This window comes from Grampus griseus, assembly GCF_964374135.1.
Source record: "Grampus griseus genome assembly, chromosome: 18".
Lineage (NCBI taxonomy): Eukaryota > Metazoa > Chordata > Mammalia > Artiodactyla > Delphinidae > Grampus > Grampus griseus.
The window spans coordinates 9,392,620-9,407,689 of NC_139012.1; the positions used below are offsets into that span (position 1 = coordinate 9,392,620).

General features: G+C 40.6%; 1 protein-coding gene across 3 annotated transcripts in view; it reads left to right on the forward strand.

Moving 5' to 3' along the window:
• Nucleotides 1-15,070, forward strand: part of FGF14 (fibroblast growth factor 14) — a gene marked incomplete at both ends in the record, with an annotated part of 613,902 nt that overhangs the window by 442,937 nt on the left and 155,895 nt on the right. Inside the window, one exon of one of the 3 annotated variants that reach the window (XM_082675717.1) lies at nucleotides 2,003-2,195. The exons of the other annotated variants lie outside the window; for them this stretch is intronic. Coding sequence (XP_082531843.1) covers nucleotides 2,003-2,195 — 193 coding nt within the window. Of the gene's footprint in view, nucleotides 1-2,002; nucleotides 2,196-15,070 lie in introns of those variants that run through there. 3 annotated transcript variants of the gene reach the window in all.

Below are 15,070 nucleotides of genomic sequence, written 5' to 3' on the forward strand. Positions count from 1 at the left end.
TTGGTAAATACAGTGAAAAACAGCTGAGCACTAATTGCTTCCTTGGAGAGACTGTGGATAAGTTCCCTAGAGCAGAAGGTGTCTAGCCTCCCTGTAATCAGCCCTTGTCTGAACTTCTCCCACTTGCCTGGTTGCAAGTCTCTGTAGTACTTTACTGCATATTCCTGAGGCAAAGAGAAAGTGGGTGTTGGTTCAGAACTGCTCCCAGGGCTACCTTGCGAGTGTGTCTCTCCTCTTTCCAGCTCTAAAGCGGTCACCAGAAAAGTGATTGTTACAAGTACTAATTATCAGATGAGTTTTCTTTCCTCCGTTCTTCACACTGGATTGAGAGAAGTCTAGTTTGTGCGTTTCTTTTCTTTACCTTCTTGGAATGATAAGCAAACAGTCTAAAGGGAAGAGGAAACGGTAAGAAGCCATAGGAGCAAAAGCTACTTATAGTTCTGTGGCTCGGAGTGTGTCCTAGGAACCAAGGATCTGTATTCATCCAAGCACGCATTGTTTCTCTCCCAACCTCCTTTTCTAGGGTGCTCTGCACTGGTTCCCCTCCTCCTGGACCTTCATGTTTTTGGTTATCCATGACAGAATGCTGCCAGGACACAGACAGGAAGTCAAGGAGAAGAGGCAGCAGCTGTTGTATTTGAATTTCAGACATAGTTCATATGCTTTGCCCCCTGGCTCCCTACCCAGGGACGCCAAAGACGGCAGCTCAGACTGGAGTGTCCCTCAGTCTGGCTGCTTTCTGTTGTCGCTGGAATACTGTGACACCCCGCCCGCCCTTAATATTCTGTGGTAGCTTCTTCAGCATTCCGTTCCCGCTGCCGTTCTGCAGCAGCTACAGCTGCTGCCATCTCTTCCTCCAAGTGCTAGAGAGCAAATTTGGGAAGGGGGTCTTTCTGCACCACCTCTCCACGTCTTGTCCCCTTCCCTCCTCTCTCCTTCTTGCTCTGCTACGGTTTCAACACGACAAGCCTGCTTTTCCTGGGAGCAGAAGGGAGAGTCCAGCAAGTTTGGGTGGATTAGGTAGGGAGTGGAGGCGCCTCCCTCCTCGGGACACACTCTCCTCCCTCCCCCCCGCCCCCTCCTCCTTCCCGGGCTGGAGAGGCTCTGGTGCTGAAGGGATTAGCGGGGAGGGCGGAAACCACCTTGCGTTCCAACCACGGCTGAGAGTTTCTGTGGACCAGGAGGCACGTTAAGATCCAGAAGCCCTCGCTAAGCCTCGGAAGCCTCGGAGACCTGCGAGTTTCATCCAAGAAAAAGCGCACTGATAATTCCTTCAATTCCACCCGCTTTGGCTCAGCCTCTCACCACCCCACCCCCTGCCATCGGTTTTGGCTTTCTTTTACAGTATTACTAATATTTTTTAAAGTCCTTATTATATATATACCTTTTTGTTTCCTTCTGAAGACTGGCCTAGGAGGGGGACGGGAGGGGAGTGTAGCGGGCTGGGAACGAAGCGCTCTGATTTGAGATCTCCGGGGAGAAGATTGCGCTCTCCAGATGCTGATCTCCAAGACACTTGACGATCACCGGCGGACTCCGAGAGCGGGCGGCAGCGGCGGCACTGGCCGGGGGGCCGCTCGAGTCCGACGCTGAGTCCTGCCCAGCGCGCTCTGGGCGGACCGACGCGCGGGACCCGGCCGGCACCTGCCCTCCATCCCTTGCTCGGGAAGAAGGCAGCCGGCTCGACCTCCCGCCCGGGAGGCGGGCCGGGCAGGAAGGCGGCGCGAGCGGCGGCGCCCGCGGCCCCGGCCCCGGCCCCAGTCCCGGCTCCGACGCGGCGGCGGCGGCGGGCACGACCTCGGGCTCCCGGCGTTCGCCCCGCCGCGCCCCGGGCGCATTTGCGGGCCCGGCCCCGCTATCCGCGGAGAGGGCGATGGGTCCCAGGCGGGACTGAGCGCTCCCAGCCCCCGGCCCGGCCCCTCCGGCCTGCCCTCCTCGCCGGCCCTTCCCGCTCTGTGTCCCCAGCTCCCCGCCCTCCTCCGGACCCGGTCCCGGGGCCACCATGGCCGCGGCCATCGCCAGCGGCTTGATCCGCCAGAAGCGGCAGGCGCGGGAGCAGCACTGGGACCGGCCGTCCGCCGGCAGGAGGCGGAGCAGTCCCAGCAGGAACCGCGGGCTCTGCAACGGCAACCTGGTGGACATCTTCTCCAAAGTGCGCATCTTCGGCCGCAAGAAGCGCAGGTTGCGGCGCCAAGGTCTGTGCGGGTCCCGGTTGGGAGGCGCGCCCTCGGATCTCTCCCCTGTCCCCGCCTGCGTGGGGCCTTTTCGGGCTCCCCTGCCTCCCTCCATCTCTCACCCCCCCTCCCCCAACACAAGTCTCGCTCCCGAGCGCTCCGAGCGCCTGCCGCCCTCGGGAGCTGGGCATCTGCTCCCAGGCAACCTGTAGCCACTGAAAACTCAAGCCGCCAGGCGCCGGCAGGTTGGCCCGCTCCCGCCACTGCCTCTCGCCCTCCGAGTCCGACGCGGGCCGGCTCCCAGGGAAAACCTCTTTCTGCCCTGAGGGTCTTGGCTCCCCTGGGGTCGCGCCGGCTGCTTCCAGCCCGCTTGGAGATGCCGGGAATTTCTGGGTCTGGCCTCCCGGGTCTCCTGGAGCCCCCTCGGCTCCCGGACCTTGGCGGAGGGGCTGGCCCCTGCCTTGCGCTCAGCAGGGGCTGGGGTAAGAGAAGCGAGCCGAGGGTGTGTTGGAGCTGAGAGCCAGTTCAGGAGATTTACTGGAAGGCTGCTTCGCGGGCAGCACGGGTCACTCTGAAGCCCTTGGGTCGCATCTTGGGATGAGGAGAGGGGCGCAGAGGGCGGAGAACGAGTCCCCATTGGGGGTTTGGCAGACGTCCCTTCTACGTGGTAGTTTCGATTCAAGGACTCGCGAATTACGTGAGGCCAAAGAAGCAGTTACTACATACGGGTGACTCTAATAGTTGCCTTACTATACATATTTTTTGAGACATAGCTAATGCCCAGCATGACCTTCTGTTGCTGCCTTTAAAATGCCAGGGTCTGAGAAGGCGACTCACTCCTGAGCTGGAGCCCAGCGCCTTTTGTTCCTTTCCGTTCCTCTCCACATCCAGTTGCTAGGGGTGGTTGTTTGGAGAGCATGTGGGGTGTTTTGTGGGAGAAATGGGGATTGCTTGCTTTTCATTACTAAGTGGGCCCGGCAGGAAACACTGAAGAATATATTTACGTTAATAGGAGTATATGTTTGCCCAGCACATTGTATTCCTGGTGCCCAGCTGTATTTATTTTAAGTTTCCTGTTGTTCCAAAGATGTGTGAGAGAAGCATATGCTGTACGTGTGTATCTATGTGAATGTGTGTATGTGTGTGTGTCCCCCACACAATTGCAGATTTACGACCGAAAGTTTCAATGCTTCTTTAAACAAAGACTAGAACTAATTTTTTTTTTAATCGCTCATTGTCACAGTTAGAAATTGGAGTTACTTGCTCTTAGAATCTAGCTTAGAAGGCAAACATCTGAGGAAAATCAGAATGGCATTTTTAAGGTAGATAAATTATATAGCTATAAAAGAAGGAACTTCATGATGAAGACTTCGGGGACAGTATTTTCAGACCAGTGTAGAAGCTATTAAGAAAAATGGACTTTAATTTTACACTTTAGCCTAGAGGATGATCCAGCAAACCTTGGTATTATAAGACCAACTCAACTGTTTTAAACATCGTTGACACATGGAGGGTCACATTATCATGACTTAACATATTTGCTTCTCCCCTAATTTCATCTGATTATCTTTTAGAACACAGTTTTCACCAGGTAGAGCTCCAGTGTTGCCATCTATTTGAAGTAAAGAAACATATTTTCTTCTAGATAGGACTGTTTAATATAAATGATGATTAAAACTTAGTACATATTCTTTAAGTATAAACCAGTAGATTCTTTTATAAATATGAACAATAAATGTTCTGTGTCATATCGGGTGATGGAGGAGGGTTTGCTTTACACTTGTGAATTTTAAGATGGGGATGAATTTTAACTTTTTACCAGATAAAGAAAAGCATCTGAGCTCTCTGATAGTCTATTTCAACATTTGCAACCCTGACTGTTCTCTTGACATTCATGAGTTTGCAGTGATATATTTGAAGTCACTTCTGCTACCTTATTTTTGGTGGGAGAATGGAAAAGAAGATAAGCCAGAGGAAATCTCATCAAAACCTTTCCTTTTATCCTTCTCATATATCTTATATATCAAGAAATATATTCTTTAGTGAAGAAAAATATAGATATATCCCTTGAGTATCAGAAAGGAATTAATTATTAATTTAAACCAAAGAAATACTAAAACTATGTTATGTAAATCATATATTGATATATAGTTACATGATTTTACAATATATTATTAAATATAACTATACACAATTATTTTATTATTTAATTAAATATTCTTTTAGGAAACATTTTTTAAGCATAAGCATATTTTCCTTTTCCTCCTATACTCACTCTTTGCCTAAGAACTGACCCTAGGAAATTTTAAAAGTCTGATTTGTTAATTTCAAGATATAACTTTTAGGTATGACAATTCCACATATCTTTGTATTTGAAAATTATTAATTTGACAAATAGTTATTGAATCTTTGTAATATGTCAGGTCCTGTTCCAGGTATTATATGTGGAGTGTTGAAAAGAACAGACGAATCTCCCTCCATCAAGGAGCTTACAGACATGGGGTAGAAAGTCACTGCATATGGCAAGGAACAAGTTAATATGAATTACAAAAGTCAAAGTCCCAAAAAGCACATAGAGGGCTGAGGTAGAGAACCACGGGGGTGGGGGGGTGAGGGTGGGTAGGAAGAGGGACCTAATTAGATCAAGTAGGCAGGGTGGCCACACCAAGAGCTACAGGTTGAATGCTGACATCTGAGAAGGATGCAGAGGTTAGAAGAACAATGTGTGTGAAGCCCCTGAGGTGGGAATAACCTTAGCCTGTTGGGAGAAGCAAGGGAGGTGTAGAAACTTTAAGTACACTGTTATTTTATATCATGTCTATGTTGTCTGCAGTTTGCATTTTGACAAGGAAATACAAATATATTTGACATGTTTGCCAACAAAATAAGGAATAGCTCGATATTTTGTCTTTTGGGAAAGAGTAGTATACGTTTCTTAAATGTAGGGATTTTTTCTTTTTAATCCTACTTTAAGTAGTAATTTAATATAAAGAGTATGACATATTTATTTATCCCTTTTGGTCAAACCTTACCCCCCAACTCTGACCACCTCCTACCCCCATAAAAGGATGGCTTTTGTATCTGTAAAGGACAGAAATTTGCAAGATGGCTTAGTGGTCGTGGTGAGCATCACATTTTATCTTACGTTTCCAGATTCATCTTCCTCTACTCTTCCTCTAACTCCTTAGACTCCAAACATCATTCAAAGTTCAACTAGGGACTTCCCTGGCAGTCCAATAGTTAAGACTTTGCCTTCCAATGCAGGGGGTGTGGGTTCGATCCCTGGTGGGGGAGCTAAGATCCCACATGCCTCATAGCCAAAAAACCAGAACATAAAACAGAAGCAATATTGTAACAAATTCAACAAAGACTTTAAAAATGGTCCACATCAGAAAAAAATCTTTAAAATATAAAATAAAAGACTTGGTCTTTAAAAAACAAAACCAAAAACCCCCACAAAATTCAACCACATGGTTTCAAATCCCTGTGCTTTTGTTTGTGCTTCACTCCGTGCATAGATTCTTCTTTCTTCTCTCTTCACCTGTTGAAATTATCCCCATTTCTTGAAGCTTGAAAAAAAGTGCCAACTCCTCTGAGAAGTCTTCCCTCATTGCAGAGAAGTAAAAATAATTCTCCATTTTATACCTCATGATTGTTGTTTATGCCCAATAATAATTAATTTGCACACATATTCAGCAGATTGTAGTTGGGAGCAGCGTCTCTGTTTTCTGCACTCATAGGCCCTCAAATCTTGACAGAGTGTCTGCCATGCCCTGGGTACTTGTCACTGCCCTCAGATTGAAGTGAAATAAGGAATGTCAACATCTCCAAAGCTGAAAAAGTGTCTCTGAACCAAAGTGCTCTAACTAGCCCATTTTAGAAGTAAATATACTTTTCAAAATTTTATATCTTTTTTACTTTCCCTAAATATACACAATATAATCTATCCCTTTTTTCAGGGATTGGAATGTGACTACATATTTGTGAGTTACTCTCAAGAATGCAAGAATATAACCAACCTCACTCTAAGCCTTAATGTATGAAAACAGATACTTAGAATATCTGTTAATTTAGCTAAAGAAATAAGAAGGTACAAGGAAGCCAAAAATTTGCAAACAGTTTTATTATTTGGAATCTCAACAAGAAAACAAGAAAACTGAAATAGAACCTACGTGCAATGACGTATATGAACATTTTATCCTAAAAGTGTTGCATTTTTGTTATTAGCTTTTAAACCAAACAAGATCTTTCATTTTTATAGGATAATAACCTTTCAAAATCTTTGGTATAGCTAATGCAATTGTGTTTTGAAATCTGTTCTTTTTTTGGCTACTGTCATAGGAGCCATGGTATCATGTGTCATGTATGTTTACTCAATAGTTTTGTGAGTTTCTTACTGACACATTTACTTAAATTACAGATGTCGTAAGAAACAAGGACTGAAAAATGAGCTACGTAAAAATTGTTTTCAACTTACTCTTTTGTATAAAAGGCAGAAATATATATATATGCCTATATATATTTATTTTGTTCCTCTGTGATAATGAAACTCTCAGCTATCCTAATAAAAGAGAAGTGGTCTTCCTTCTTAACAAGGTACTATCTAAGGAAAGCCATGCTCACCCTCAGAAAATAATCAACAGCCAAGAGTTATCGAAAGTCCACCGTTCTTGTGCTACTGCTTCTGAGCCATCACCATTGAAAATGCAGAGACCGCCTGCTTATTTGGGCTCTTTAGGTCAAAATAAAACAAGAGAGTATTTTTCTCCCAAAAGATCATCTTCCTTTTCTTTTCAGAAGTGTATTTTTTTTTTTTACTTTTTTAGGGTGATGTCTGTGGGAGTCTTCCTATCTTTTGATAATACCTGTTGCTAACTTTTTGATAATCAGAGTTTTATTATTTGTTAGGTTTATTAAGGCAAGACAAAATTATAGTTTTTCTAATCTGAACTGTCTCATTTTTTTAACAAGGGCTATTTTGTCAAATGTAGGGTTTCTAAGTAAGAGATATTATGGGCATATTACTGACTTGGTACATAAAACAATTTTAAAGATTTTTTTAAAAACATTGACCTTGCTTCCGTATATATTTTTTCTGTGGCTTAATTGTTATGATTTCAAACATTCTGCATTCGCTATAGGCTTCTGAAAAAGGATAATACCACTATGGTGCAATAAATTAAGTGGTGGATATGGAAAGTGTAAGAGAGCATAGTAGGTCAGGTAAGATGCAAGTAAGGTTAAGTAAGGTGGTTTGCTTTGGGTTAAGTTAGATTCATTGATTGAGATGAGTTTACTTATATTGAGAAAATGGTCAGTACTATTAACTGGTGAAGAAATCCTTTGACATTTCTTTATATAAGATTTCGGAAGCAACAATTCCTCTCAAACCCCCCACTAGGTTACTGTTATCAGTTACAGATTTCACTTTATATTTCAAATTACTATAATTATTAGTACAACTCTTCTACATTTACCTCCCAAATTCTGTTTGTCTGTTAATAATTTTAGTCTATATAATGTTACTATAAGAAAATTATTTTAAAATAGACAGAAACCTCCGCTCTCTTCAATGTAAAATGATATCTTCTAAATTTTATTTACTAATTTTAAAATAATGGCAGAAATTGAAAGGGAAAGGTAGATGAAGTATTTTTCAATCTGATTTATCACTTAGTTCCAAAATCTAGGTTTCTTTCTAGGTAAACTGTGTATTAATTCCTCTCCAAATGGTGAGAAATTTTAGCCACAAAGGGCTATCATATTTAGATAATACAAATTGTGTGTGATGTTTTAAATATTGTCATTTTGGCACTCAAGGGCTAAAAACAAGCAAAAAAACCAAACGAAAACCAAAAACATAATGGTAAACTCAAGCATATAAGAGACCATTTTAGGGGGGTTGATGCAATTTAAAGTCAACTGCACTGTGTTGACATGAACAGAAAACTAATTTAGTAATTTTATCTGTAATGATTCCAGCATTCATTTTAAGAAATTACTATAATTTAGTAGTTTTATCTAATAATGAATATATCACCATTCACTGTTTCCTGGGGGTGAAGGCTAGCAGTACGGTATGGTAGTAGGAATCTAGCCACCTTTTATAGAAACCATTTTATGATAGTTACCACTTTGTCATTCAGGAAAGAAAAGGTTATTTTCATAAAGCTGTATTGTGTGAAATATTTTTTGTGTAATATGTGTTTCACCCTGTGCTTTTATAGTTCTTTGGTATCAGGTTTAATAGGGACGCATATGGTATGATGATGGGGGACAGCCACTTAAAAGTCAGTGTCTCACCAGCGCCTGGCATATAGATAACACTCCACAGCATTTACTGAATGAATGAAAAATCCTGTATTTCTCAGGATTTACAAGTAACAGCATAGAGTGGCAGTTGAGATCAGTGTGCACATGGCAACGGCTATAATTGACTCAGGCACTGTGCTCTTGAGTTCTGTTTCATCCTCACAACAAGCTTATGTAGTAGGTACGCTACATTATGCATTAATTGATGATACACTAAAATATTACCCATCTATCCATTTTATAAATAAGGTATCTAAAAACCAAAGAAAAGAATGAGTAAATTGTCCAAGTTTACATAACATTAAAGAGTGGAGCTGGTTTTAAAAGCCAGGTTCCAGGCTGACTCCAGGGTCCCTACTCTTAACCAGTGCCAATTCTCAATTGCCACATGTTTTATTTCATTACTTCAATTAGTTGAGATTCATCACCATTTCATAGCAAAGGAAACTAATACTCAAAAAATTTGAGTTTTGCCAAAAGATTTACACGTAGCGAGTGATAAAACCGGAATTCAGGAGCAAATTGGTCCTTCAGTCCTCTATTCTTCTCACTACTTTACACTCTCAGTTCTTCATGACATCAACATTAATGGAAGACACATTATTTCAAGGCACATAGTAGATGCTCACCATATATATCTGTTGATTGGATTCATGTAATAATGTGTTATTTACTCTTTAAAATCGAGGGTGTAGGAAAGTTTGCCTGGAATTAGAGACTTATTTGTGGGATTTGGGGAAAGAGACAGTAAATAAATAAATGCTGTATTTTACCAAGCCATTTTTGACATAGGAATGTAGCTTTGGTTTTCCAACAAGTGTTTGGAAGTGACACGTTTGATGTTATCTTCCTAATGAATTGCAGCATTGACCTGAAATTCTGAAAAGGATTAATTTGGAGGGCTTTCATGAGCATGTAGTGACTTCCATGATAGGTCTTTCATTAATTTTTCATTAATTTTCTTAGATTATATATTTTCAACATTTCTTATTTCTGTTAGGAAGCCTTGTTGTTACGTTCCTTATTGGCTTTATTGTACATGATAAACTGAAGCAAACCAACAAGGTTATGGAGTCACAAATCAATCATAAAAATTATAGATGGCTAGAAATCTAGATAATGTATGTTTTATGCTGCTTTTGAGTTAACACATTGGTTCACAGTCCTTTTCCAATGAATTCTTAGATCTTATTCTTAATACCAATACCAGAAAAATGTAATGTAGTCAAGGCTAAGTTGTTTTTAAATTGTATTATGTACTTTATAGAAATTGCACATGGATGAATGTTTATTTCTGGGGCAGGCTTACAAATCTAGTTATGTGTTATTTAGATATTTTATTGGTTTATCTGACTCTTCTTTTCTTCTTACTTTGCTTACGTGGTAAAACTAACTGGTTAATCCAACTGCCCACCTACTTTGTGCCTCCACCTACACAGCTGATTTTGCCTGAAGAAAAACACACACATGCATGAATTGGTTCTACTTTGAATCCATAGTCAGTAACATCAAGTGGGCCCTTGGTACATTTTTTAAAAATCTCTTTCCGCTTAAATAGATTATATTTCTTATCTTATTTCTCTTCAGACATCTATACCTCCTCCCCCATCCCCACTGTCAACTATGTTCTTCTATTTTTCTGAGAAAACAGAAATTATCAAAAATAAATTTCCATATACTCCACAACTGCTTTTACAAACGTATCTGCAGATCTATCCACTTTCCCCTTTTCCCTACTGAACTTGGGAATGAACTCTTAGTGCTCCTATTTAAGGTCAAGACCTCTATAAATTGAGGAACAGATCGTTTCCCCTACTCAGGGACATCAATCCAATATTTCCCTTTCTCTTCTGCATCATATAATTTCTATATCATGCTGTATTATTCTCATCAGCATATAAATCTGCCGTAATATAGCTCATCTTAAAAGTTAATCTCCTCTTGATTATGCATTCCTCTCTTGTTATTAAACCAATTATCTTTTATTGGCAAAACTTCTTGAAAAAGAAATCTCCAGTTTCCCTCCTCCCACTCTGTCTTGAACCCTTTCTAATCAGGTTTCTGTCCCCACCAATAAGCTGCTCTTGTCAAGGTCACCAAGGACCTGCAAGTGGTCAAATCCAAGGGTTTCCTCTCAGTCCTTATCCTACTGGTACAGCATTTGGAATTCAACTGACACAATAAATTTGTATTTTTCACTATAATGTGGGTAAAGTTAGCATCAAAATACTTTTAACATGCCACTTACACCACTAAAGCCATTCATGTGATCTTTTCATAGTTATGGCATATTTGGATTTCTAAATATGTTAATGGGTTAACTATTGCCATCATGCCCCGTGATGGCCTGCCAGACACTGTAGGTACTCAGTTGGTCCTCAGGTACCACTAGAAGGCAATGGTGTTTTCTTATTTGGGAGAAGATCCTTTTCATCACATGCATTTGTATTGGGCCTGAGTGACTTGCCTCTACAAAATATAGAGAAGAATTTGAATGGTCTTTCTAAGAGTTAGTTAGTTTTTAAAATCTTTGTCTTTATTGTCAAATATAGGTTTGTGACTAGGTAATCACTCTTTTTTCAAACTCTTTCATTGCTACCATAGTCAATAATAATTGGCAAACTAAAATCACTCGACATCACTCAAATTCAAGCACTGTACAGAAAGGAACAGTCCTAAATGTAAGAGAGCTATTTAACAAAATTTATTTTCTGTATGTGGAATGTTTTCACTGATAATATTTGATTTCAAGTAATGCTAATATGTTCCCTTATGTATCTCTCTATTAAAAATAGATACATAATTATTAGCTCTGGTGACAAAGTTAAGGTAACTTTTTACATTTGCATTTTTGAATTTTTAAAATATCCTGTTAGAGTGACAGAGGACATCTAAGGTATGGGAAATAGTGAAGTTTTGGCAATTAGAGTTTAGGAATAATTTTATAGACAGAGTTCTATTATCTCTTCTTGTTAGTTTCTCCAGGGGGATATGTAACTACTGGGTTCAGTGGCTACATCATGAATATGTTATCTTTTCACAGGGAAATCTTGAATGTTTGATGGACAATTGTTTTCTCCAGAATCTAACAATTCTCTCCATTTTGAAAGGGTCTTGAAAATAGTCAGAATCTCATTGCCTGATGTCTTTTTATTCTACCACATGCCTCATTGTAGCTCTTTAAATTTCTGTAAATAATTCCTGCCTAGCCTGAGTTACATTATGCCCTTCAAATATTTGTTCACGGCTTTTTATCCTCCTTACCATTTGGCCAGCTTACAATTGTTTAACTCTATTAATGTTTCTGCATAAGTAAATGCCACCAGCACCTTAATCATTTCTGTGGCTTCGATTGTTCAATAATTACCTCATCCTTATTCCGGCAAATGAGATCACTGCTGTTTTCATGCTGAGGCCAACCTTGCTGTAGGGAGGACTGAACACATCTGCCGTAGAGAAGACCTTCTCTCTGGGGGTGGGGTTGGACTTGAATGGAGGGATGCAGAGATTGGACAAATCTATGCAATACAGAAGGATCTGTCTTGGCTTCATGCCTGACACATTAAAGGACACTGTAGGGAAAGTAATCAAACATCTTCACTGAACCTGCTAGGATGAGAGGCGTTGTATATCTTATCTCTTACTTCTTCCAATCGCAGGAAATAGGGAGCATTATTTTTATTTTCACGGATGAGAGAAAGTGAAGTAATTTTGCCACAGACTCGTACTTGGCAGAAGTAGTATTTGAATGCTGATCTGACTGATACAGGGTAAACATTTTTAGAATGAACTCAGTGGATCTTAAATAATAATAGAATTCAGCATTATATTCCAGTATTTTTCTGGATCCATCCCTGGGATGGGCTAGACTGTCAACCACAGTGTTTGCCCCTGTTCATTCTTACCGGTTTTATGTGTTCTCTCCTGGGTGCTCCAGCAGCCACTGTGACCAGCGACGTTCCCCACAGGATAACGCCCTCACTCAGAAGTGTGTCCCCAGCTCTGTCTCCACTTTTCCATTTCTCTCCAATGCTTGGGACAACGGGCGCTAAGCTGTAATAGGTTCATTTCATAATCTCTTAGACTTTCCTTTTGGAGTAAGCTATCCCAGATGGTGTGGCAATGATGAAGTTTTCCTGTAAGGTTTGGAGTATTTTATGTATGTCAGACTTTTATATTTTTCATCCCAAAGCCTTTGCATTTTGGAAAGTTGTAAAAGTAATAAAAGTTGCTGAAGTGTCAAGAATATGCAGTTAATAAGCACAGGTTTCCTCTTCCCCTGCTACTGCTGCTGAGCTGATGCAATTTTTATCATTAGAAATGACCCTGGTATCCAGATATTCCCATGACTGTCATCATTTTACTGTCTGGATGGTTCATTGTTGTAGGGTCAAGTGAAACTGAGACTTATTGTACAAGAATAAGCACTTCTTGGCAACATCTGCACTAACATTTCAGCCTAGAGGTAAACTTTTCATATCTGCATGGGTTTTTCTTTTGCCCTGAGATAGTAGCAGCCAGGGATTATTTCAACAATCTCCCTCAGTTCATGAATTATAAATATTCCTATTTGTTCACTTTTTCAAAAGGAAACGCAGCACCTTGCAATATGTCATCATAGTTGGCTGGCATCGTACCGCTGTGACTTTTTTTCTTTTACCCCCTACACAATGCCCTTTGTTGTCTTCTGAGGTAGGCCCATAGATTTTTTTCTTAAAAAGTGAACGCAAGGAAATCCCCCAGATCTCCCCTGCACTGCCTCTCTCATTCACTCCCATCACTATTTTTACCACCACCAGTATACAGCCCCAAGCTCCTCGCATCACACCCCTCTCCATGGTGTGGTCGGTAATGGGGAGAGTGTGGTGGACTCAGACACTGGGGCCTCGGAGCCTCACTCTGCCTCTTTCTGGCTGAGCAAACTCTACTGATATGCAGAGACCTCTATGCAAGGAGCAGGCCAGGCAAGGTGATTTGGAAGAATACCTTTTTTGAAAAATTTTTGTTGGAGTAGAGTTGGTTTACAATGTTGGGTTAGTTTCAGGTGTCTAGCAAAGTGAATCAGTTATGCATATACATGTATCCACTCTTTTTTTTTTTAGATTCTTTTCCCATATAGGTCATTACAGAGTATTGAGTAGAGTTCCCCGTGCTATACAGCAGGTTCTTATTAGTTAATCTATTTTATATGTAGTAGTGTGTATATGTCAATCCCAATCCCCCAATTTATCCCTCCCCCACTTTCCCCCTGGTAACCATAAGTCTGTTTTCTATATTTGTGACTCTATTTCTGTTTTGTAAATAAGGTCATTTGTACCCTTTTTTTTTAGATTCCACATATAAACGATACCGTATATTTGTCTTTCTGTGTCTGACTTATTTCACTCAGTATGACAATCTCTAGGTCCATCCATGTTGCTGCAAATGGCATTCATTATTTCACTCTTTTTATGGCTGAGTAATACTCCATTGTATATATGTATCACATCTTCTTTATCCATTCCTCTGATGGACATTTAGGTTGCTTCCATTTCCTGGCTATTGTAAATAATGCTGCACTGACCATTGGGGTGCATGAATACCTTTTTTTTAAATTAAAAAAAAATTACATATACATGTATCTATTCTTTTCCAAATTCTTTTCCCATTTAGGTTATTACAGAATATTGAGCAGAGTTCCCTGTGCTATACAGTAAGTCCTTGTTGGTTATCTATTTTAAATATAGCAGTGTGTACCTGTCAATCCCAAACTCCCAATAGTAGGCCTTAGAAAATCAAGACAGAGCTATGTTCCTTTGCCACAGGGATTATATTTATATTAAAAGGCCATCTACAGAGCAGAATTGTCCTCTCAATGGTCTGTTCTCAGTGTCTGTCTTCCTGCCCCAGAATCCCAGCCCCTCACACTTCCCCACCCCATGTGCTTTCTCAATTGCTTTGGCCCCATGTTTCCTGTTGGCTGTTCACTAAATATAGCCTGAAGATAATTGGTTAATTATCTGTGTATCTTATATTTATTTTGCCTCTTATAATCCAAACATTTACAACCTTATCTGTTGTTCAGGTTTGAGACAGTTGCAGCTACTCCACCTCCCTTCCTCCTTTTCTCTTTCTCTTTTTGTTTGATTGTGAGAGAAAATATTTTGTGTGTATGTGTGTGTCTGTGTGTAAATAAAAGATTAACGCGAAGCATGCTATGTGATGCAGATATCATGTGAGGCATAAAAACAAAGTAAGTACTAAGTATGTTCAATTCTAAATTTATATATATATATACACATATATATATATACACACACATACACTTAAAATTGACGTGCTCACGCTTGTGACTATTAAGACAGAAAATTTAAAAGAAGCCTATGCAGGTCCCTACTAAAAGTCAGCTTAATGCCTCCCAGTACTTCTAGAACTCAATTTTTTCAGACATCTTTTTCTGTTTTTCCTTAACAAACCTCATTATATTTTTCTGAGGTTGACATTTGCCCAGAATTTTTTTTTTTAATTTAGAGCTTTGATAGATAAAACCCAGTCACACTAGGTACTAAGCCAAAACCCATTTGAGAAGAATGAAGTTTCAATGA